Consider the following 25,082-nt stretch of genomic DNA (forward strand, 5'->3'; position numbering starts at 1 on the left):
CTAGCTACCTAGACCCATTGAGCTCTTGTTAGTCTCTCCTCTTCTCAAATATTGGTACTTCACAATTAAGTCCATCATACCAATACCCGATTCGAATTGAGATGTCCTAATTAGGGTTTGACTTCACGGTTAGGTCCTTCACCAAGTTCCTAACCTTAATTTCTATAGTTCCGGCTTAGATTAAATTGGTTACAATCTTAATCTAAACCTAGGGTATTTGCATTCATAGTTTGGTACTATCCTATTAATCACAGTCAATTTTGGTTTTTTCGAATCCAAAATAAGATACTACAATTCAAGTACTAACTATGTAATTAACACAAATTATTAAATCACAGAAATTAACAATCAAATCCCATAAAACAATCATAATAAAAATAAATAACCGAATAAAATAAAATTAAACAAGTTCATGCATTGACCTAAACCCCTAGAGAGAGAACTACTCTCTCTTAGAGAGATCCATTACAAAAAGTTGGCAAAGTAAGAAGAAATGAAATAAAAGAAGTAATTACACCCTTTATCAAATCAAAAACCTCTATCTTGCCGAATCTTGCTCAGGAAACCCTTCTTCTCCTTACTTGAAAGCTTTCCTTACTTCAGAATTTATCGCTAAGTATTGTGTGTGTGGAGAGAGAGATGAGAATGTGGATTGATGGATGTTTTGAATGGGAATGAACCTCCTCTTTTATAGCCAAGGACCATGCCCAATTAAGAGGCTAGGAAGTGGAGTTAGTGGGGGCTATATTTGGATTGTTTTCCAGGATTGCCTTGTCCACATTTGACTATAAAAACGTGTCCTTGGTGCGCCAAAAATAGAAACTGTGTTGAAAACGTGTAATTTTGGCTGTCTGCGAGTTTAGTACGTCCAACTGACTCCAAATTTATTTTTTTTAGTTTTTCATGCTGTAGATCTTCTTTCTAGCTTTCCAAAAAGTGGTCGTATGCCCAAAACGGAGTTACGAGTCAAAAGCTATATATGGCTATTTTAAGTTCAGGCTCCAGTATGAGTTCTGCTACAGTGCGTCCGCACTGGGCTCGGATTTTTCCTGTGCGTCCAGATTTCATCCGCATCGAAATCCATGCGTCCGCACGGATTTTGATGAATAGCTTATTATACCTTTCTAAAATTGGCGCGCGTCCAGAAATTCATCTAAGTACTTAGTGCAGCCATATCGCAAACTGTGCGTCCGCATTGAGCATTTTTCTTCGGTTTTCTTCATTTTTCTTCATTTTCTGCAAATTAAAACCAAACAAATGCAGTAACTTGATCCTAGGTGTATTCTATTCACTTTATATTCAAAATACAAGATATTTGGTGTTGTTGTGTGATAAAAATTAGATCGAATATGTATATAATTTAGGCTTATCATTCTTCTCTTCTAATGGAGACTTCGTTATTTTATTGATATCTCATTTGCATAGCCTCCGTAAGAGAAAACCCTAATTCTAAGTGCTTTATGATGTAGAAATGTGTATGTGTGCACAGAGATGATGTTTCCTGGGCATCTAGATACTTATATAGGCTTTGGTTGGCAAGTTAGGGTTGTAATCGTTGTTCTGATAGTTTTTGCGTGTGGATGCCTGAGTTGCATGCGGTTTGTGTGTAAACTGCATAGAGGGCATAACTTCCTGCGGTAGCTCTTCTGGGTCGCATGAGGATGAGGGCATCCGTACAGCTGAGGCTGAAGTGTCAGAATTGCTTCATTTTATACATGTTTTAGCTCGAATATCATCGGAAATATGTAATTCTCTTAGATCAAGTAAAATAACAAAAATGAATCTGATTCTTTAGAAAATAAGTAATTATAACTCGATAAATGATAATATTTTAGACTAAGTGATAGGGAAAATAACGACTTATTTCACCCCTACCAACCATGCGCCACATCTAAACCGGATTGTACCGTAGCTAGAAACGGGTCTAGCATGGATTTGGGTCGAATTTTTTCACTAAAACCATGTAGAACCGGACCGCACTAACCCGTGGTTAGAATTTGGATTTTAAATATGCCTCCTTTCAAGATATTCTGACATCCGTCAATTAATCGTTAAAACTGTACCAATTTGTAATATTTTGTATAGAGAAATTATATTATTTGGATACTAGAATTCCATACCTTCATTTTGATAAAGAACACAAAAATTCATGTAGCCATTTTCTCTAAATTGTATATGGTAAAAACCTAGGATTGCTAATTGGAATTTCATCTTTTCTAATTTCTAACATCTGTCAATTAGTCATTAAAATTGTACCACTCTGTAATATTTTTATATAGATAAATTATATTATATGAAAACTAGACTTTCATACCTTTAGTTTGGTATAAAGAACACAAAAATTCATGTAGTCATTTTCTCTAAATTGAATTTTGAATCTAGTAAAAAACTGGAGCTACTCACTAGAGTTTTAGCTTTTCTGATTTCTGACCTCTGTCAAATAATCGTTAAAACTATACCAATCTGTAATATTTTCGTATAGAGAAATTATATTATCTGAAAACTAGACTTTCATACCTTTATATTCATGATAGAAAATATAATATAATTAACTCACAAATGTTGAATTTTAAAACTTTATAATATTTCTAGATGTGTCAATGTGTACAATAAGAATAAGATGTAAGTATTTTCATATCCGTACATGTTACAAATTGTTCTTACCCTCTACGAATTAGCTCACCCGTATCCTACCCTTACCAGTTATAGTTGTTGGATAACAAAACAGGAGCGAGTAAATAACGAATAATATAAATATAATTATTATTGTTATTATTAACTAAATAAAACATTAAACATTCATTTCACAAATATATATACGTGTTTTGAAGGTCTAAACTTTATTGGGATTTGTTAGAATTTATTTACGTATTTTAATAATTAATTAACAATAAAACAACTATTAAGTGTAGTTAGAGAATGAATATCCATTGCTCATTAATATATATAATATATATAATATTATTTTTTATAATTATCTGATCGGATAATGGATACATAATATACTTTACGAATATCCTTATCCATTTAGATAACAAAAAAAATATTATCTATACTCATATTCAATAAATAAATAAAAAATCTTACTCACACCTATTTTATCAAATGCAATTAGAATAGAATAAAAGAATAAAAGATGCCACTAACACTCCTAATTATTTCTTTAATATTGAAAAAATATCAAATTAATTTATTATCAATTAATCACTTTCGAACAATTCAAAATAGGGATCGACTAACTATCCCCTAGTCAATTTCCCCCATTCATCCCCCAGTCAATAACTACTTGTGGGGACCATTAACTTTTTTTTTGAAAGCTTGTCAACAGCTGACAAGTAACTGTATTAATGTTAATAAAAGTGATACATTTGACACGTACAATCTCATACAGATTGTCGTTCCTAAAGCCTATTGATTGAAAGAAATTACATTCCCTATGTAACCCGAACCTGCCTCTAATTTATAACCCAAAAATGTTAATTGAACTGAAAAGAAAAACACATTATCCCTCACACTCAGCAAATTTGTAACCAGAGAGTTATCTCTTGCTGTGCACGTTTAGCCAGTACCTCCGGCGTAATTCTCCTGCCTTCAAATATTATAGCATTTCTTTGCTTCCATATCATCCAAGCCACACAAATAAAACTAGTAAGCCATCGATTATAGAATATACCCCCTTTCCTTTTTGCATCTGTTGCCGATTTCTCCCATATCTGTTGCACTGTCATGGCCGGTGTCATGAGATTGCCCACTCCGTTTCTTGCCACTGCAAACCAAACCGCTACAGAATAGGGGCAAAGGTACAGGAGATGTAACACTGATTCTACCGGGCAGTTTCGACATAAGACACAATCTGCCTTTATGTGCATTCCCCTTCTTCTCAACTCATCCCTTGTCAGTAGCTTGCCGGATATGACTGAATATGCGAAAATTTGAACTGTCTGAGGGATCTTACATTTCCAAATTGCGCTGAAAGCTGTCTGGATGCGTCCCCCCTCTGTCAGAACTTTATAAATGGATTTAACTGAGTAGTGACCTGTTTTGTCCCATCGCCACCGTATCTGATCCTGCTGCCATGTGGTGAATACCATATCAGTCAATATTGTTTCAGCTTGGTTTATTTCCTCTATCACCCCTTGTGCTTCTCTGATTGATATATGCGGTTTACATGCCATCGGAATCCTAGCCACTGCCCTTGGGTTTTCATTCCAATTGTCAAACCAATATGAAATGGTAGAGCCATCCCCTACAGTCCATGCGGTACTCCAAGTGAATAGATGCTTAATTCTACATAACTGTGACCAAAAAAAGGAACCCGTGATATTCCAAATCTTTGGGGTCAAGTTAGCATTCCCCTTCTTCCGTATTCTAACGATTACAATCGCCCATATACTCTCTGGCTCATGATAAGCCTTCCACCACCATCGTAGCATTAAGGATATATTAACCATCTTGAGATTAGATACCCCCATACCACCGCAATTCCTAGAAATACAGACCGTTTCCCAATTAGTTAAGGAAATTCCTCTTTCCGAACCGCCGTTCTTCCCCCAAAGAAATCCTCTACGGATCCTGTCAATCCTTTCAATTACCCATTGAGGTAATTGGAAGCACGTCATGTGGTAAATGGGAATGGCCGAGAGCACTGATCTTACTAACTCAAGGCGACCACCTCTGGATAGCATTTTACTCTTCCATCCCCCTAGTTTCTGTTCAATTTTTTGAAGCAGCGGCATGTATGTTGCTTTTGTTGGTTTCAACACCGTCAACGGCATTCCTAAGTATTGTACCGGGAATTGCTCTTTAGTACAACCCAATACACTCTGTACCCAAGCAATATCGACCTCCGCCAAGTTAATAGGCACAAATATGCTCTTTTTGTAGTTTATTTTGAGGCCCGAAATTGATGAGAAAATTCTCATAACCAGTTTGAGGGATATTAGTGAAGTAACATCTGCTGATGCAATTACTGCAGTGTCATCCGCATACTGCAATGCAATTATTGCCTCACCAATTTTCCTCGTTAGCTTCCTCTGCAAAAATTTATTCAGTGAGCCCACCATTTGTTGAAAGACATCAACAGCTATATTAAATAGCATTGGTGAAAGAGGGTCCCCTTGGCGCAAACCTCTTTCGTGCCTGAAAAAATCTGACCCTTCGCCATTAATAATGACCCGAGATTGAGCCGTAGTCAGAAGCGCTTTTACCCATTCAATCCATGTTGCCGGGAAACCTCGTGCTTTCATTACCTCAAAAAGAAACTCCCACTCAATTGTATCAAATGCCTTAGCAAAGTCCAATCTCATGAAGACAGCTTCCCTTTTGGACACCGAGATGTGCTGGAGAATTTCTCTAGTCGCCACGAAATTATCCGTGATTTGTCTCCCCTTTATGAAGGCCGTTTGATACGGCGATACAAGCTCGTTCATAGAACGGCCCAGCCGAATAGCCATTATTTTTGAAATTAGCTTCGGTATTATGTTGATGATGCTTATTGGGCGGTAATCCCCAACCAACTGAGGCGATATTGTCTTAGAAATCATGATGACATTGGCGAGGTTAACCTTAGACAGATCCACCTGTCCATTAAAGAATCCTTTAACAATGGTGCAAATTTCCTCTTTCAAGGTGGGCCAATATAATTTAAGGAACTCATTCGGGATCCCGTCAGGACCCGACGCCTTATTGTTAGCCAGTGATTTGACCGCCATTTCAATTTCTGTTTCATGAACCGTTGCTATTAGATGATCCAACCTCGGGTTATGTGGATACAATGCCTGTGAATTGAAATGTTTGACATGTATAGTTTGACCAAGGGTATTCCGCATGTGTTGTAAGAATAGCTGCCTAATTTTGGCTTGGTCTGAGTGCTGCCGGCCCTCATGTGTAATAGCAAGTACCGCATTCGTTCGCATTCGAGATGAGGCAAAGGCATGAAAAAACCGAGTGTTACGGTCACCTTGACTTAACCATTTGCACCTAGCACGCTGCCTCCACCTCTCTTCAAGGTTGTTCGCTAATTCAAATGCTCGCTCTTTGACTTTGCATCTTAACTTGAATTCATGTTGATCCAGTACTCTTCTTTCTTCAATCCTGTCAAAGAAAATAGTAGCTTTTTTGCAAAATGACAATTGAGTATCCATTAGAGAGAAATCTTTTTGGTGCCAGTAAGCCAAAGAATTATGTAAGGTTAGTGTTTTTTTTGTAAAATTTTCCAAACTTAGCTGTGGGTTGCCCTCCCCATGAGACCAAAGCTGTTGAACAATTTCTCTGGGAGTATCATATTTCAACCAAAAAATTTCAATCTTTTGAACCATTGGACGAGTTGCCATGTTTTTGCATGTTAGAATCAAAGGCACATGGTCTGAAACCACCATTTCCATTGCCTCCAACTGCACCACCGGGTAATTTAGTTGCCAATCCGCCGAAGTGAATACTCGGTCGAGTTTTGAGAAAGTTGGTCTCGGTCTCTTGTTAGACCAAGTAAACTGTCGGTTCTTTAACTGTACATCCACCAAACCAACATCTCGAATTAGATCATTAAATAGGTCCATGAGTTGAAAACCTCTCAGATCCCCAGAGCGATCAATTAGCCATCTAACCAAATTAAAATCCCCCGCAATAACCCATGGATAGCTGATTAGACATGCCACTGTCTCCAATTCTTGAATGAAGTCTGTTTTCTCTTCATCTACACTTGGACCATATACATTTGTCACCAAAAAACTGAAACCCGTGCTCTCTTGCCTAAGTACAACCGACAAGGTATGTACAGTAGACCAAGAGGCAATGAGTTCAAAGGATCTCTTCCAAGCAATAATAAGGCCTCCACTTGTGTTGAATGCTTGGTTGTAAGCAACATTTAAATTAAAAAAAGAAGGTAAAAATCTTGAGACATACTTGAAAACTACTTCATTAAGTTTAGTTTCTTGCAATAAGCATACATCACATCTAGCCGATCTAATTACATCACGAACGACATTGCATTTTTCAAAGTTCCCTAACCCTCTAACATTCCAAGATAAAATTCTGATTTTTTTGTAATTCATTAAAAAGATAAAAGCATCTCAAGATCAATCTTAACTTAAAAGCTAACAAGCTTCCCCCGAGTCAGAGTCCTCATCAGACTCAACTCGAAAACGGGCTTCACTTTCTCTAAATTCTTCCTCTGTCGGCCCATTGTTATCTGCTTGAGGACATGCTCCCATTAAGTTCCTTTCTGCGTTATCCTCACTTAAGCTTTTGAAAACCTCATCAGTTGAAACCCCACATGCTTTGGCGATTTGCTCCCCATGGATTTGTTGTATGGAGACCTCAAAATGGCCTTCTGGATTGAGATCTATTGTGGCCTGTGTTGTTGCTTGGAGAGCCCTTTTCGACCTATCCTCTGGCCTGCCTTGAATTGGAACAGGCTTCCTCTTAGTCCCTTGCTGGGCCTCTGAACTTGTAGAGCCCGATCCAGCTTCACTTAAAATTAGTGTGGCCGGCTCCTGTGGCAACAGCGGCATAGTTGACGGATGTGAATTATTACCTTCTGGCGGACCCGTTAGGCATGCCTCTTTGTCTGGAGGCGACAGGGGTGTAGGATTGATTCTCTGTATCGGCTTGTTGTTGCGCACCCAGGTATTAGATCGGCTTCTTCTGCCATATTGACCCGTTTCATTAGAGCACTCATTTGAAGTGCCCTGTGCCATCGCCCTTCCCCTACCACGCCCAATCATGCCTTTGAACCGTATGTGTCTGGACGTATGAAATGGCTGAACGTGGATGTACTTGTTCACGTGTTTGGGATATGTTTGATTTGGTCTTCTTCTTGACTGGATTGGTTGTGGCCCAGTTGCTGTCGAAGAGGCCCTAAAGTGGTGTATATTTCCTTGTGCATTCCCATCTGCACCACAGTCAATCCCCTGTCTTGGAAAGAGCACTTCTTTTCCCTCTTTTGGAAACTGGGCTACAGTACCTTGTACTGGCGTCTCTCCAGGGCCCCCAGAATCATCTATTCCCTTTTTTTTTTTCATCCCGTGATAGACGACCTTTCCTAGGAGAGTCAGGGTTCATTGAATTTCCCGTTGGCATGGTAGTGTCTGACTGCGTAGTATTTGGCTGTGTGCTCTCCTGTGTGCCGAATTGTGGTGATGGTGATATCTGACTCGCTACAGGTGAATCCTTCCTAGTTGCAAGCCCCATAAGGTTATCTTCATGTTTCTGATCGTCTGTGGCCTGAAGGAGGTCCTTGAGTGTGTACACTAATAACTCCGCCGTGTTTTTGATTCCGGTCAACACCTCCATGACCTCCGATGGAATTCTGCTTGGGTTTAAACCAGTGCATAGCTCAAGAAGAACTCTCTTAGAACAAACTATTAGGTCAGAGTCTTCATTCCTTGCCGGCAAGTGGTTGAGGTAATCTTCAGGAGAAGAAGGTGGCCTAGGGGGGGAGGGAGGTCGGTGCAACCTTGGTGGGGCCTTGGGGAAGTCAGCAGCTTCATAGATGACACCCTTTTTCCATGCAATAGTTCTGATCCTCACTGGATGTTCTATGCCACCGGCAACGATACCCATGTTGAGAGGAATTCTGGCCAAGTCGTCTGTGGCCACCACTACCCTTGCAGCCATGAAATTCGTAGCATGTTCTGGTGCAATTGTCCCTAGAAACAACCCAAACTTGGACACCATTCTGGCTATCTTCTTCTCATCCCATACATGTACCGGTATTCCCACCAGATCCAACAGGACCTTAAACCGAGGTACTATAACATTTGCATTATGGGTCTGAGACCAATGCTCAAAGATGAAGCCTTCATCCCACAGTGAAGTTGGCGTTGCCTTGACGAAGGTATCCACTGCCAAGCCCATCGGCAAGTGGATGAGGAAAATGTCTTGAGAGAGTTGAGCAATTCTTATCTCCTCTTCTCTTACCAAGCCCGTATCCACGGCAATACCGACAACTTGGTGCACTTCCAGAGCAAACCGTGCCTCCCTGCCATTAAGCACAACTGCTCTCCCTAGCCTTTGAACCTCCTTATAAAAGTCGTCGTCTCTTTCAATGAAGCACGTGATTTTGTCAGGTCTCCCCTCAGGCATCTCAGGTGGTGGAGGCAGATCTCCAATCAAAAGGTCATCGAACAGTGGCTCAGAGTAGTTTGGCAACTGTATGTGTTGTGTTGGATGGAAGGGTGGTGCAGCTGGGTTTAAGTCAGTGGCAGTGCAGGACCGGCCGGTGTGACCCGTTGCCCAGCACTTGCCACATCGTTTGGGGTTGCGGCATTTCGATGACGTGTGACCTATACGGCAACAGTTAAAACAACGTCCCCACCATTCCGGGTACGTTGGCAGAGATGGAAAGCGGAGCTTAGTGGGGCTGTGGGGGGAATAATAGAATTTGGGTGAAGTTGCGGACAGAGGGGAAGGTGGTCTGGATGAACCCGGAGAGGTCTTAGCCGAGTCCAATCCTGTCGAAGCTCTGCTAGAGTTTGAGGAGTTACCTGAGAGTACTTGAGCATATGACCTTTCTAGCTGATAGGGCTTGTATGCTCTAACCTGGTCAATCCTCTCGTCCGATGGAGTCCTCCAGTGGTCAGGGAACCTTCGACGCCTTCGAACTTCATGCCATTCACCATCGCCAGCCATGTCGTCGTAGTGTTTCTTCCTCTCGTTTTTCCTCTCCTCCTCTTTTTAAAAAAGAGATCGAGAAAGGCAGGAGCTATCGAGAGAGACAAAAGTTGCAGCGCAAAATCGGAGAGAATTCGTGGGGACCATTAACTAACTGTACTTCATTAATTACTTGGGGGACCACTTAATATTTGATATATTTTATAACTGACGCGTGCAAGTATGAATACCTATGCGCATAAGTGTTAATATATATAATATATCAAGTATTCATACCTAAGATACCAAGTATTTAAAAAAAAAAAACTGGACACATCATATACGCATCTCCTACATGTTTTTAGAGTTGGGTTTTTTTTCTCCGTTTAATCTCAGCAATATTTTCTGACAATCTGTGAGAAAATTTGCAAATCTAAAACCATGGACGTCTTCTACGTAATTTTCTCTTTCAAATGAGATCCATGATGACATACTTTCGGGTTGTCGGTCGTGCAAGTATTCATATCTTGTCGAGCAATTATTCATACCTCCTCGTTCAAGTATTCATATCTTGTAATGCATCTGTATATAATTCATGTCTGAAGTGTTTGTGCCTGATATATTTTATCAATTTTTTTTCCATATGACAGAGAATGACATCTGAAAGTATCAATTTTATTTTTATTTCCATATGGCATGTGATGATGTATGAAAGTATTAATTTCAAATATTGCAAGTATTCATATCTTGTCATGCAAATGTTAATATTTTATGTATCAAGTGTTTTATCTAAAATATTTTATCAACGGTTTTTTTTCTTTTGACATCAGATGACGTTTGAAAGTACTAATATAAAGTATGCAAGTATTCATATCTCCTCATGTAAGTGTAAATAGTCCATGTATCAAGTATATGTATCTAACAATTTTTTTTTTTTTTTCATATGGCACTGGATGATATATGAAAGTATTAATATAAAGTATTGCAAGTATTCATACATTGTCATGCAAGCGTGAATAGTTCGTGTATCAAGTGTTTGTATCTAACATATTCTCTATTTTTTTTTGCTTGTGGCACTAGATGATATTTGAAAGTATTAATATTATGTATTGTCAGTATTCATACCTCATAATGTCAGTATTCATACTTATAACTGAAGTATAAATTGTTACGTTGAAAAATATCTTAATTTAATATTTTTTTACAAATTACTCTATTTGGTGCTTGATTGTATTAATACGTAATATGGAAAGTATTCACACCTGTGCATTTATGTACTAATATTTACGTTGTAGACTATGTTGCTTGGATACAGGTACGGATATTGTATAAGATACGATACGGATACGATACAAATGCGACGATATGACAATTTTTAAAAATCTAGAATATAAGTATTCATACAACATCGAGCAAATATTCTCACGATAAATAATATCTAAATATAATATTTTTATTTATAACTTAAGTTTCATTGATGTACTGCCTCCAAAAAAAAGTTGACGCAAAAAAATAAATCATGATACATTTGCGTCAATTTTTCAATGGAATCATTTTTTTGTTGATGTACTGCCGTACTGGCTCCAAGAATCATGATCTTGTTCATAAAGTATACAGTCAAGGGAAAAAAAGCAAAAGAAAAAAAAGAAAAGGTCTTGAATCCAGATATTGTTGAGGTATTTAATTAGTCCCACAAGACCGCCATAAATAAATGACAAGCATTTATATACTGGGAAGTCGGGAGTGCTTCTATGTTTTGAAATAATTGAGTCGGCCCAGGCCCATATAATATGTACGAGACAAATCGGATACGGAGAGAAATTGCTGGTTGTTTTTTTTTCTTTTTTAGAAACAGTTAAGTTAAGTCGTTAATTTTAATGATTAATGAGTTAGTTATAGAAAGGTAGTTAGACGGGGGATAAATGGGGGATAGGAGATGGGGGATAAAAATCTTTATTCTTCAAAATAATACAGCAATCTTAGAAACATACGAACCGTCCTAAAAATTGATCGACTATTATCAATTAATCACTCAGCGCATTTTAGTTTAGAATATGATCCGTTCGATCTTCTTAAAATCCATGTAACTCAAATCTCCGAACTATTATTGAAAATCCACCGGTCCTGGGCTCCTTTGACCTTTCGCTTCCTAATCCATTCAACCAAGTACATTGAAGAGGCCTCCTCGGAATTTTCGAAGAGCGATAACAATTAACAAGGAAAAGAAAGAATTCGTATCCTCTGAGTTATCTCAAAATTTGCGTGACTTTATGGAAAATCTTAACCGTTTAAATACGTAATGCACGAATCTCAAAGCATAAATAATACTGACCCCATACATCACTCCCGAATAGACACCGGACACGTTGGTCACGCAAAAGTTGAGATATCTTACGAAAAAGAAAAGGACTTGCCCAGAATCTTCCCGTAAGATCCGCTACTTTATGCCATTTGCTACCCCTGAAACGTCAAACAACGTTATAAATTACGAAAAGGATCACCATCTAGCCTTCCTCCCGGTACCATCTCATTCTCATTTGGTTAATTTATTTCTCCCATACAGCCATACTGGGGTGGGGGTCAAATAACAGTCGATTTCTTAATTATGAACACCCAATAGATAGATAGATAGATAGATAGATAGATAGATAAAGGGCAGCATATTCACTATCATCCAGTTCCAGTTGGGGTCTTTCTCCGCTCTTCAGTGGCGATGCGGAGCAGCCATGGAAGTTGTAAGCTTGAAGCCCTGTTTTAGGGTTTTCTCTTCTCTCCTCCCGCGAAAGCCTAACGCTAACCCTAATTCAAGAAAGTTAAGTTCTATCTCAACCAGACCGTACTCACGTGCCTTCTCCAAGCTCAGCTCATTTCCTCTGAAAAACCCGCGATTCGAAACCTTACAAAACCAATCCAATGCGATTCCTCATTTTTTCTTCATCTTTTCCCTCCTTCAATCTCTTCCAAGGCTTCAATCTTTCCTCCATGGCGGCTTCTCTGACCCCACCAGTAGGCCTCATTTCAAGTGCCAAGCTGGCATTAGTACTATCCTCATGAGCACAACTGCAGCCGCCATCTCCAAGTCGCGTGTGAGCCCGTTTATCTGTACATTGGCTGCCAATCCAACCTTTGTTTCCGGATTAGTCGCCTGGTTTCTGGCACAGACTATGAAGGTTTTTCTTAACTTTTTCGTGGAGAGAAAGTGGGATTGGGGAATTTTGTTTAGTTCAGGTGGGATGCCTTCGTCGCATTCTTCTCTTTGTACGGCTCTGACAGCCTCTGTGGCATTGTGCCATGGGATTAGCGACTCGATGTTTCCTGTTTGTTTGGGGTTTAGTTTGATTGTGATGTATGATGCCATTGGTGTCAGAAGGCATGCCGGGATGCAAGCCGAGGTATTCTATCTCTCTGTTATTTTAAAATTTCAGTAAAGTTAATTAGTGGTAAATAAATATAATCAAGAGGGAGATTATCATTAGGTACCTCAAATTTTCTTTCTGAGGCATTTTGTCAAACACAATAGTGGTGCACATTATGATTGATCTAAATTTTTCAGATTTCTGTAACAACAGTCACAAATCAGCTTGAACCATCCAATATCCACGTCAATTAAGTTTTAACTTGAGAATTGCTTATTGTTAGTATTGGGATGGTTACAGACTAATAGTACTATGAAAGGACAGTACTGTACCAATTTTGGTAAGATAAGCTATAAACAAACTGTTGAACAATTTAACAAATACAACTCAGAGTCTCAGATTGGGGTAACCAAAGCAAACTAAGATTGTACCAAAATCAAAATAGAGGAACATATATAGATGAAATAAGGGACAAGTTAACAATTGAAAGTTGCAAAAAATGGGGTTAATAATAGGTGTGCACCCAAGTTTTTAGGCCAGTGTCATTCTTGCATTATTGTACAAATCCTTATGTTTGCTATAATTTTGTGTATCTTTTAATTTCTTAGTTTTTTTTTTCCTTTTGTGAAATTTAGGTGCTCAATAAAATCATTGAGGACCTATTTCAGGGGCATCCAATAAGCGAAAGAAAATTGAAGGAGTTCTTAGGTCACACTCCTTCTCAGGTTTTCGCAGGGGCAGTTTTGGGAATTTTAGTGGCGTGGTTTTGTTGCCAAGGCTGTATTGTTCCCATTTAGTTTTTAATTTCTATTACAATTATTGGGTAATATCTCTGAAAGGGGAAGTACAAACATGTTGATAAATCTTTCAGGATGTAACAAAAACACAAATAGTTTTCTGTTCCTTTTAACTTCAACTACTAGACTAGATTATGTGGTGCTTTTATTAATTCTTCATTTTTAATCACTAGATGGTTCTGGCCTTGTTGGTCTAGTTAATTGTAGGCATAGGTTGTAAGTAAAGTCACAAAGCTAATATACAATCGATTGTTCCTAGCCTCCCACTGCAATTCTCTTCCCAAAGAATGGCTACTTTAAATATATATATAGCTTTCATATATTGCAAAGATTGGTGGAACGGGTTTTTTAATTTATAGGAAGGTTGTGTACGTGGCCATTGCATGGCATATGCAATATGAATGGCACTGTGTGAACTATGGGCTTGCGAGGCCCAACGCTGTATAACCTGCTCATAGATTTTTGTTAATATATTAACCCTGGCAGCCATGCACTGCCCGGGGAGTCATTGTCGAGCCCAGCAGCCCGAACAAATGTCTCCGCTAATTGCAAACCCAGCATTCAATCCTATTCCGAATTTCCGATTCGTTTCGAATTCACAATTACTAAATTCAGACCGTTTTTTAATTCTAACACAAATCTCAAAACAGACTCCCATCCCATCTTCTTTCGACCCAGGCACCCAGCCAAGTAGCCAACCGGCTGGGACTAAATACGGCCGGATTCCATTGTCTCACGCTATCGCTCTCTTTTCTTGATCGGCCGATGGTGACAAGTGCGCTCTCTCTCTCTCTCTCTCTCTCTCTCTCTCTCCAAACCCGAACCTTCACTACTAGATTCATTTACGAGAGTTACGGCTCACAGGTGTGGGGCAAGGGTACCTTTCTCTTCTGTTTTGTTTTGGTGATCGACCCAACCCGTCTGACTTGATGCAAGTGGCGATATAGTTTCTTCTTTTTTTTTTTTTTGCGAATTGTTATTGGTTCGATTAGAACTTAATTTGATTTCATTCGTTTGCGTCATTTCGTATTTATGATTTCATGAACAATAGTAATTTCATTCGTTTGGGTCATTTTGGAAAACGATTTGGTTGTACGAGAGGCTAGGAACAATCGATTGTATATATATATATATAGATAGGCTAATATACAATCGATTGTTCCTAGCCTCCCGTACAACCAAGTCGTTTTCCGAATTTTAAAGTCCAAATGATCGATCCAAACCGTTAGATGTGATCTCCATATTAAAATGTGTTAGGAGACGAAATTTTACATTTTTTGGAATTTTTTTACTATTTATTAAGCCACTTTGAAAATCGCTGATGGTGGCTTAACCAAACAGTAAAATCAGAAGCTACCGTTGGATCAGTGATTTTCAAAGTGGCTTAATAAATAGTAAAAAAATTCCAAAAAATATAAAATTTGATTTCCTAGCACATTTTAATATGGAGATCAGATCTAACGGTTTGGATCGATCATTTGGACTTTAAAATTCAGAAAACGACTTGGTTGTACGGGAGGCTAGGAACAATCGATTGTATATTAGCCTCTCTCTCTATATATATATATAGAGAGAGAGAGAGAGATTGACTAATATGCTTTCGGTAGCATATGGGTCGAAGTGCTACCGGTCCAAATTTAAAATTTCAAAATTCAAAAAGTTGATCTGAACCGTTCATCTTATTCTCCATATTAATATGTGCTTGGAGACCAAATTTTACATTTTTCTGAATTTTTTTACTATTTATTAAGTCACTTTGAAAATCGCTGATCCAACGGTAGCACTGTTTTGTTAAGCCACCGTTGGATCAACGATTTTCAAAGTGACTTAATATATAGTAAAAGAATTCAGAAAAACATAAAATTTGGTCTCCAAGTACATATTAATATGGAGAACAAGATGAACGGTTCAGATCGACTTTTTGAATTTTAAAATTTAAAATTTAGACTGGTAGCACTTCGGCCGAAGTGCTACCGAAAATATATTAGTCAATCTATATATATATATTAGCTTTGGTGATTGTACGTAGAGAAGCTCAAACATACCAGTCTCATAATTTAAAGGCAATAATATTAGCAGTCAATTCTAGATGTCACTTTAATGTTGAGTTTTATATCTAAGAGGTTACTAGCTAGCATTTCTTGTGTATGATCCAATAACCAATTATGGACTTGCACCAAAAAATATTCTTATGGGTAAAAAAATATTCTAGATGTCACCACTGTCATAAATTTGTTACCAGAAGATGTAAGTAAATAGCTTCATAAATTACAACATTTCATAATAATGTACAACAAATATAAAGAATGTTTACATACCAGACTTGGGAATAGTTAAAAAAAAAAAGAATTAACAAATAAAAAAATAGCTTACAAGCTTGTTTTGATGGGATTTGTTTGCTTCTACTAGTATCTTTTATTTTATGAAGCACAGTCACAAAAGACAAAAGGGAAAAAAAAAAAAAAATTCTATGTGGAAAACAGAGATGAAGTCTCACAATATCTGTACCTAAATTTATAAAAAAATTATAATAAACAAAATACAAAACAAAATAAAATCTTTTCCAATGGATGAATTCAATAAAAAACTGGGTGAATTGACAAAACCTAGATCCCCTCCAGTCAAATTAAGGGTAAACATAATGAACTCACAATTAACAGATACCTGATTATCTGGCGGACGGAGCCATTGAGCTGAGTGATAATACACCGCCACTAAGTCCACTGTTTGAACTTTCGGTATGTACATTTTTGCTTCTCCAGGTCAACTCTGCTTGCAGGCTTTCGTCTATCTGTGATACAACTTCAGCCATCTTTGGTCTCTGATCAGCTGTCTCAGCTGTGCACCTCATTGCTACGTCTATAACCTTCCAAACAGAATAAGTGTCATACTCTCCATTCATATTTGGATCACAGATGTCGTCAATGTTTCCTTTGGCAAGCTCTCCTTTGACATGCTCAACTATGTGAACCCTCTCTCTCTTTGTCACGACAGGACACTCCCCTGTCACTAACTCCAAGAGTACCACTCCAAAACTGTACACATCACTCTTTTCATTAAGGCTCTGAGTTCGATGAGACCTACACAAGAAAACAGAAAGAGCATATTTAATGATTTTCTTTCTATATAAATAACTCTTTTTTTATCAATACATCTGTTAATCGGCGCTTTGTCGACAACCTTAAAAAAAATGATTTTTCTTTCTGAGGTTATGGTACTATGCATAGCACATAATGGTCCGTACTATTAAGTCCAAATAATTCATCCGAACAGTTCAGCATGATCTCTATATAGAAATGTATATGTAGATCAAAAGTTGCATTTTTTAGAATTTTCTTAATATTATTTTATATAGGTAGAAAATCACTTTATCAAAATTTTCTAGACCATTCAAAAGTAGTGATTTTCTACTTATATAAAAAATAGTAAAAAAATAAAAAAAATATAAAATTTAGTCTGCAAGTATATTTTCATGTAGAGATCAATTGAACGGTTCATACTGACTATTTGGACTTAGAAAACTAAAATATTGATCCGTAGTATAGACTACGGACCAATCTGTGCTATGCATAGTACCGTAGCCTCACTCTTTCTTAAATATACCTCATTATATAAAGAGAAGAATCCTGGTGGACCTTAAATTCAGGACCATGAGTTCTATACTGAAATATAGTGTGGATTCATTTTCTAAAATTATTAATAGTATATTACAGTTCAGGAAAGAAATTGTAAAGATTGATGAAAGCATACATACTCTGGATCAATGTAGCCAAGTGTCCCAACAACTGAGCAAATTGGGGGGCTTGAATTGTTGCTGGTCACCTTTGATAATCCGAAATCTGCTATTCTAGCCTCAAGATTGTTGCCTAAAAGTATGTTACTGGTTTTGACATCTCTGTGAATTATATTACATCCAGTGTGTAGATAGTGCAATCCTGTAAGCAGTTTCAAATAAATGCTCAATAATACACCCTACATTGCTTACAAAAAAAGAGAAAAACATACATATAAAATTGATATGGAGCAAATATTATAGAACAAAATAAATTTCAACTTGCCACAAACCTTGTGCTGCATCATGTGCAATACGGAGCCGCTCTGCCCAGTTTAATACTCTAGATGTATCATATTTACCTGCATAAAATGATCATGGTCTCAAAACTTGTTGAAATGAATATGCTACAATTAGATGATCATTATCAGTTCCATTTATAACATTATTTGTAATTTATCTTGTTACATTCTTATCTTTAGGTCATTGGACTCCTGTTTTATCCTGGAATTGAGTTTAGGAATACAAACTTATGCTCTAGATTGTTCTATATTATTGAAAATATTGATTGCAGTATTGAAGAGATTTGCTTGTATTTTACGCAGGGCATCAAATTTAATTACATGATATATATTCATACAGCAAGTATGCTTGAGTGGGGTACCTCTAAGGTGATCATGAAGGCTTCCTAGAGGCATGTACTCATAGATGAGTGCAAGATGATCTCGATCTTTACAGTATCCAATCAAAGTGACTAAATTATTATGGTGAACCTGAAGTAAGGTTCTGACCTGTGAAACATGGAAAGTAATGAGTCGTCAAAATGTCTCATTTATATGAAGTAACTAAATATTGGTCATTCATTGTTTTATGTAATTTTCAAGAAATCCATGAGAACAATTAAAGGCAAGAACTAACTAGGAACCACATCATGTATATTACGATCTGTTCTAGGGTTACTGTTGAGCATATATCTCTCAACTATTCTACTACCAGTAATTATACATAAATATTGACATAGAGATAAAATATCATACCTCGGTAAGAAACTGCCTATTCATGTGAAATGCTGTAGGTTGAGAGGAAACTTTTACAGCAACCTGAGTTGAGTTGTCTAATTTTCCATGGTAGACAGTTCCAAATCCCCCTCTTCCAATTACTACCAAGAAGTCATTGGTTCTGTTTTCTAACTGTGTATAAGTGAAATGCCGAAGCTCAATATTCAACTCATCATCTACTGCTGCAGTTGACCTTGGAGATTGTTTTCTGGGCACTATAATAGCAAGCATTTCTTCAAAGGAAAAGATAGTCAATGAATGAAGTATGCATTTTGATTAAAAAAAAAATAATTAGAGAATTATTCTTAATTTGGTTGAGTATGAATAGTAATATTGTATCCATATCTGAACTGCATTATACTCTGTTATCTTCTTCTGTACTAGTATATATTTGCTATTGTAATTGAGGTTTAATACCATTTTTTTTTTCCTTCCCTTGGATGCAGAGATCCATACCATTGTTTAGCAATGAACGAAGGACAATACCATATCTAGTCATAAGTATACTAATCCATTAGAAATCTACAGAAGTGTTTTACTTTATTTCAAAGATCCACATGGACCTATGGTAATGGATAACTAATTATGGCAATTCTTTGGAAAATTCTGAGAATTAAAAAGGTACATTCAGGTGACAAAGGTTGGGATTTCTTAGTGGAGAATACCTTGACAGTTCGGCTTTTTTCGCATGACAATTATAATAATTGCCGTTGCGATTGCTACCACTGAAGCAGGAATTGCTGTTGAAAGAATGAGAATCAGAGTTTTGTTTGACTTTCCTGAAGATGATGGCGAGGGATTGCATGAAGGAGATCTATCAGCAATAAAAAACTCTAATCAGCACATTTCTTGCAGGGCAAGTTTCGTGATTTTAAGAAGGGTTGGTAAGGCGCCCCATTTTACCATGCCCCCCCCTTTTTTTTTAATCTAAAAGTTCTGAATGCCGAAAATAAAATTATAAGGAAATTTATGGAATGGATAGTAGCATTTTTCTGGAACATCATGGTTTCAATTTTCCATATGATCAAAATGCGCGCTTCTTTGTTGATTTCTACCAATTGGAACTTAGAGGGAGCAGAAAAGTGATATTGGACAAATATTGGTAGGTCTTTGTATTTTTTGTTTGACAAATATTTCCAGGTCTTTGGACTTTGATTTTTGGTGTGCAGTGTGCTAGAAGCATATATGTACTAAAACTTTTGAACTTGAATTATAAAAGAAATCTTCTAATAGACATCAACAACCAATACTGTCAAAATGTCAATTGTTGGTGAGAAAGGCTAAATCAGAAACTAATTAAAACTTACATTATTAGGTCAATAATTCCAGCTTCTGCCTTCTTTTTGAGGTTCGAAGGAACTGCTCCTGTGAAAGAATTTCCTGCCAAATTTCTACCAGAAAATAAGAAAGATCAAATTTTTGCATCAACGAAATGATATTGTTAGATCAATTTTAAATCAGCTAGTACATACAAGACTTGAAGGGATGGAATTGTTGCTAATGAATCTGGAATGATCCCTGTTAAATTGTTACATGACAAGTCCCTGTTATATAAAGAAAATTAGCATTAGGTTTCTCAATATCTATGCTTCACTAACAGTAAATCACACCTCGAGCTTGGAATCTTGCGTAACTTATAAGGTGCATTACTTCACTAATTATTGTAAATAAATGTAACAGTATGTTATTATTTGTCTTTCTGACAATTTCTTTGGTACTTTTATAACCAGAAACAGAGGAGATGAACGATTTGGTTTTGGTGATCTAAACACAAATCAAACTAAAGAAAATGAAAGTAATTGTACAAACAGGTGTTGAAGAGCAGAAAGCTGCGAGAAGGAATCTGATATTGCACCTTTCAATCCATTTGAAGATAGATCTCTGCATTCATTTTATTGATTGTTAAAACTTTTCTTGCAGAAGCATTGCAAGTGGATATTGGAAAGCTAAGTTTTGCTAATAGAAACTCACAGAGTAACTACTCTCGGGGACTGGCTAATGAGGTAGCTGCAATTTATGCCACTCCATGAATATTGCTGTGGGCTACATGGATCTCCCTCCCAACTTCTCTTTAGTTGATACTGTGCTCTAATAGTATTGATGGCTGCAACTGAGTAATGAGAAAAATAAAAGGAAATACATGTTAAATTCAATTGTGTAATGACAGATTAACAACAATAGCAGTAAATAGTAGTAATTCATTTAATAAATTTACTAATTATGCATCAAAGTAATCTTTCCATTTTAATTTGTTTAAATGTATTGAACCTTCTGGTAAATGAGCTATAAAATGCTGGCCGGCCAGAACAAGATTCCCTGCTGCACAAATAAGATACGTACTAGTATATATTGTCCTTGCAAGAATTTGCAAAACAAATTTGTGACCTTGGTCTAAGAACCATCATATCAATTGACAAACTCATTGTATAATGGTATTTTTGTTTTATTTTTGCATACCATCATTAAAGTCAGTATAGGTGTTTTGCATAGGGAGAATAGAGAAAACTTCAAGTGCATTGATAATCGGTGGAAGTGTCGAGTTGAATTCAGCATTGAAGGACCATGAAAAATAATTGTCGACCATAGGTACAGGATTGCATACAAAATCCCCCTGGAGGTATGGCGGAACATTATACGGGCCACTACTAAACTTTCCATTCAAGAAAACACTGAAAAACCTCCATTTATTCATGGAAGGAACTACGACGTTGCTATAGAATGCAACAAAAATGTAACTGTTCTTGGGATTATCAGGAGACCATTCGAGGAAGGTGATGTTTGTCGCATTGTTTGCTGGGATGATGGCTGTCTGAAGGGCTGCAAGGGGTGCCTCATAAATATCTTGATTAATGCTGATGTTGTCAGTAGTGGAAAGCCCCATATAAGTATTAGGGTCATATGATTGGGGGACCCATATGCGATCATACTTGTCGTCAGGGTACCTGTTATTCATAGTTCCCGTTAATATTCTGGCAAAGGCATATATCTACCTGGGCAAATAACATAGAATTCGCTAATTTTGAAAGATATCATGCGCAAATAATGATAACATACCTAATTGTTTCATTTGTGGGTCCAAAATTGAGGTGGAATTCAAAAGAAATTGATTGGTTGTCAGAAACATATGGATATAGGGTTTTTGTGAGCGGCCGGATTTCCAAGATAGATATAAAAGGAGTCCCATGACCAGTATTTACAAGGCAAAGCCATATCAAGGATGCTGGAACAACTGTCGCAGCCTCAAACTGGTATGCCTGTGATGCATCGGTTATGTTAACCGTCATCCATGGATTGACCCCTATGTGCAGATCAAACTGTATACTCTTGTTTGGTTGTACACTGTTTAGCCCATCATAATTTCCATACATGAAAGAGGCTCTTATATAGTACTTTTGACCCATGGTGACATTTGGTAGGGTGTAGCAGTTCCTGTAGCCTGTAGGAAAGCTTCTAACTGTTTGATACTGTGGTGGTAGAGTTGAATTGATGTAGTTGCTTGAAACTTTGACATTTGACCCACTGTCAATGAATTGACCATCAGACACATATAATAAGCCTGTGCTTGGCTCATAGTAACTGGAATCGGTACCTATGCCACAATCGATGCTCATGAAACCTGAAAGGGAAAGAGCAGAGCATTTTGTCCCTCGTTATGTATAACACTGGTAAATAATACCAATGAAAAACTAAAGTTAAAATACAGCATTAGGGTGTTTGCATTTTCAACCCTAAGAGCATAATTGGGTCTGATAGTACTACAAATTTGATGGTATAGAACTATATATATTATATTTTTTTTCACCTCACAAATACTTTTTCCGTGAGGATTAGTTACTAATTCAGACAGCCTAAACTGAAAAAAAAAATCATTAATGAATAAAAAAGAGCAACTATTTTCAAGGAAATTGCATAGATGTGAAGGTACTGATTTGGAAGAAGAGTTCATAGCATCATATATCCGTAAAACCAATAGTTGCATTCATGGAAAAAATTATGAAGCAACGAATTTTGAACCTCCATTAGCACTTAAAGGAAAAACATACAGAGAAAAGGGGAAAAAAGTTGTTTATATATGTTCTTATAGCATATAAAACTAGGGAACTCGGCTGATGGATGGGTTACTAAATCTCTTCAAAATCTAAATAAAGATATAAAGAAATTGCGATATTGTATCAATTAACCTTTTCTTAATTGTCAGATACATACCTTGATCATTGGCTGCAAACCCCTCAGTGAGGAACAAGATGGAGAAAATAATGTACCATGAAACCACCATCTTCATAAATTTGCTCACTATAACACAGACGACCATGATCCCGACCTCTTCGTCTTCTCGGCCAATCGACCCTTCTAGTTTTCAAAACGAACAGATAAATAGCTAGACTAACCCCTGTTACTGCTAGGCATATTAATGCATGCAGCCCCCCAAAATCATATAATTTTCATAATTTATTTTGTTTTGATTGCTTTTCCTTGGCTGTGATATTACAGACATCTCATATTAGTTGAGATACATGCCTGAAAAACATTTTAATAATTCTCCACTAGTGATCAATTTTGTCATAAATTGTGATGCTTTTGGTATCTACGTGCTGTATGCTGTTGCCGGCGGCATAATCTTACTTGCTTAATAACATATTTTATTTTCCTTTTTGTTTCTAGTTAAGAGCAAATCTGTGATAGCTTTTCCTCTTAAAATTCAAGCCGGATATACTGGGGCATTCCACATCCCCAGTTTTCTTGTAGCAAATTATGAGGCCACAACAAAATGATTCGCTATATATATAGATACACGACAAGTGTAACATGAAATATTTTTTCTTATTAAATGAGTTGACTAGGCTCTCTTCCAATCCAATACTGAAGCACCTACCAATGAGCTTTGCTATGTCAGATAACCAATTTCTTCCAATGATTTAAAGCAATTGAAGGCGTAATATAACAAATCAGAACAGATCCATTTATTTCTATTAATATGTATTTCTTTGTAGAACTGGAAATTGGGTGTCCTATGCACGACTTAAAATTTTTGTGATGCCACGTAATTTTTCTATTTTGTTTAAAAAAGACTTCAATTGATTGGATAGCTTCATTAATTTACTTTTTCTATTCACATTTTGTATGTTAAAATTTTTCTAGACAATTAGTTTAGAACTATTAAATTCTTTTGTGGTAATCAATGTTGATAGAGGTTTTTTTTTTTTTTTTTTTTTTTTGCTTGTGTAGATGTTATTTTCAAGCCGAAGATTACAGAAAAAATGTGTCATATTATATAAGATTAATAATCATTAATCAATAAAGAATTATCTAACGGAGTAGTGGTGTTTATGCGTAAAATTAAACTTGTGTTGACAAGAGAAAAAAACTTTGCATCGGTTGATTTTTGCAGTCAAGCTACTCTCCAATACGTATAATTAACGGACTGTCCATTTTAGATTTGAAAAATCAGATCGTTAATTGTTGGTCCATCCGACAAGTACACAATTTTATGAGATTCACCCACCTATATAAATTGGAATTTTGGAGAAAGAACAGTTTCATGATATTTACACTTTTTTTTTGTTAGAACAACATTATCTCAATATTTTAGTATATAAACAATTTTAGAAAAGCACACAAGGGCAGTTCAAAAACTTAGGGTTTGGACACTCACCTCTTTCCCCTTTCATCCAACTCCATTCTTTCTACTCATCCTTGCAGGCCTTATCTCAACACAATACTTTTTCTTTTTTTCGGTTCTACCTCTTTGAGCGGAGATAAGAATGAAGTAGAGGGGAGAGATCGGAGTCAACTAGAGCCGAGAGTGTTATATCGTCAGAGCTCAGAATGTAGAGTTCTCATCTCGAACGCTGTGCGATTATTAGTAGATACGGTTGTTGTTAGAGCGTGGCGGTGGTCAAAGAAACGGATCTAGTTATGGAACGAGATAAAGATTAAGATATTAAAGTGATTAAGAGTGTATATAAGTAGGATTAGAAGATTAGAATAGTTTAAAATATTTCATGAGAATAAAAGAGTAGATCTAAGAATTACGATCATTTAATTTATTTTAAATACGTTTTTTTATCAACAAAATTATTAATAGGTATTTAAGACTACTAACCTTAAATTTTTTTTTCCTTCATTAATAATTTTCTTTAAGAAAATGCTTCCCTCTCATGTCTTATATTGGATTTTCGTTCCTTAAAAAAATGATTATGTTTATAAAATGTATTATATGGATAAAAGTTTGTATATTATCTCATACATTATTATATGTTTTTTTTACAAACTCTGTAATAATTTAATAAATTATATCTAACTTAAACTATCCTTGAAACTATTTTAAAGGTCTTTTGATATTCATAATTAAGTAGGTCTTTCGATAACACCTGAAACAGGTTATGGCGTTTCGATACATTCTCCTGATTTTCTTATTAATAGAAAAGTAAAAAAAAAAACATGGACAACGCAGAACAGTTTCACAGAAATTCAAAATTTAAGAAAAATGTTATGATTTATAACGTCCCGC

General features: G+C 36.6%; 3 protein-coding genes across 3 annotated transcripts; 1 reads left to right on the forward strand and 2 right to left on the reverse strand.

The window, feature by feature from the left end:
- The first annotated feature begins 12,135 nt into the window (after positions 1-12,135).
- Positions 12,136-13,871, forward strand: LOC144547644 (Acid phosphatase/vanadium-dependent haloperoxidase-related protein). Its single transcript, XM_078296334.1, has 2 exons — positions 12,136-12,980; positions 13,580-13,871. Exons 1-2 carry the CDS (start codon positions 12,315-12,317, stop codon positions 13,739-13,741), a joined length of 828 nt encoding a protein of 275 aa, XP_078152460.1. The 5' UTR covers positions 12,136-12,314; the 3' UTR covers positions 13,742-13,871.
- A 2,536-nt stretch (positions 13,872-16,407) lies between these two features.
- Positions 16,408-21,454, reverse strand: LOC144547607 (putative LRR receptor-like serine/threonine-protein kinase PAM74). The gene is made up of 11 exons (XM_078296299.1): positions 21,029-21,454; positions 20,543-20,681; positions 20,381-20,452; positions 20,044-20,115; positions 19,879-19,962; positions 19,237-19,385; positions 18,551-18,804; positions 18,178-18,304; positions 17,807-17,875; positions 17,496-17,676; positions 16,408-16,821 (listed from the first exon to the last, which is right to left on the reverse strand). The coding sequence occupies exons 1-11, from the start codon at positions 21,450-21,452 to the stop codon at positions 16,410-16,412; spliced, it is 1,983 nt and encodes a 660-aa protein (XP_078152425.1). The 5' UTR covers positions 21,453-21,454; the 3' UTR covers positions 16,408-16,409.
- Positions 21,455-21,600: 146 nt separating this feature from the next.
- Positions 21,601-23,013, reverse strand: LOC144547234 (putative LRR receptor-like serine/threonine-protein kinase At1g05700). The gene is made up of 2 exons (XM_078295821.1): positions 22,778-23,013; positions 21,601-22,187 (listed from the first exon to the last, which is right to left on the reverse strand). The coding sequence occupies exons 1-2, from the start codon at positions 22,881-22,883 to the stop codon at positions 21,601-21,603; spliced, it is 693 nt and encodes a 230-aa protein (XP_078151947.1). The 5' UTR covers positions 22,884-23,013.
- Positions 23,014-25,082: the final 2,069 nt, after the last annotated feature.

The sequence above is a fragment of the Carex rostrata genome, chromosome 31 (genome assembly GCF_964058835.1).
Source record: "Carex rostrata chromosome 31, lpCarRost1.2, whole genome shotgun sequence".
Taxonomy (NCBI): Eukaryota; Viridiplantae; Streptophyta; class Magnoliopsida; order Poales; family Cyperaceae; genus Carex; species Carex rostrata.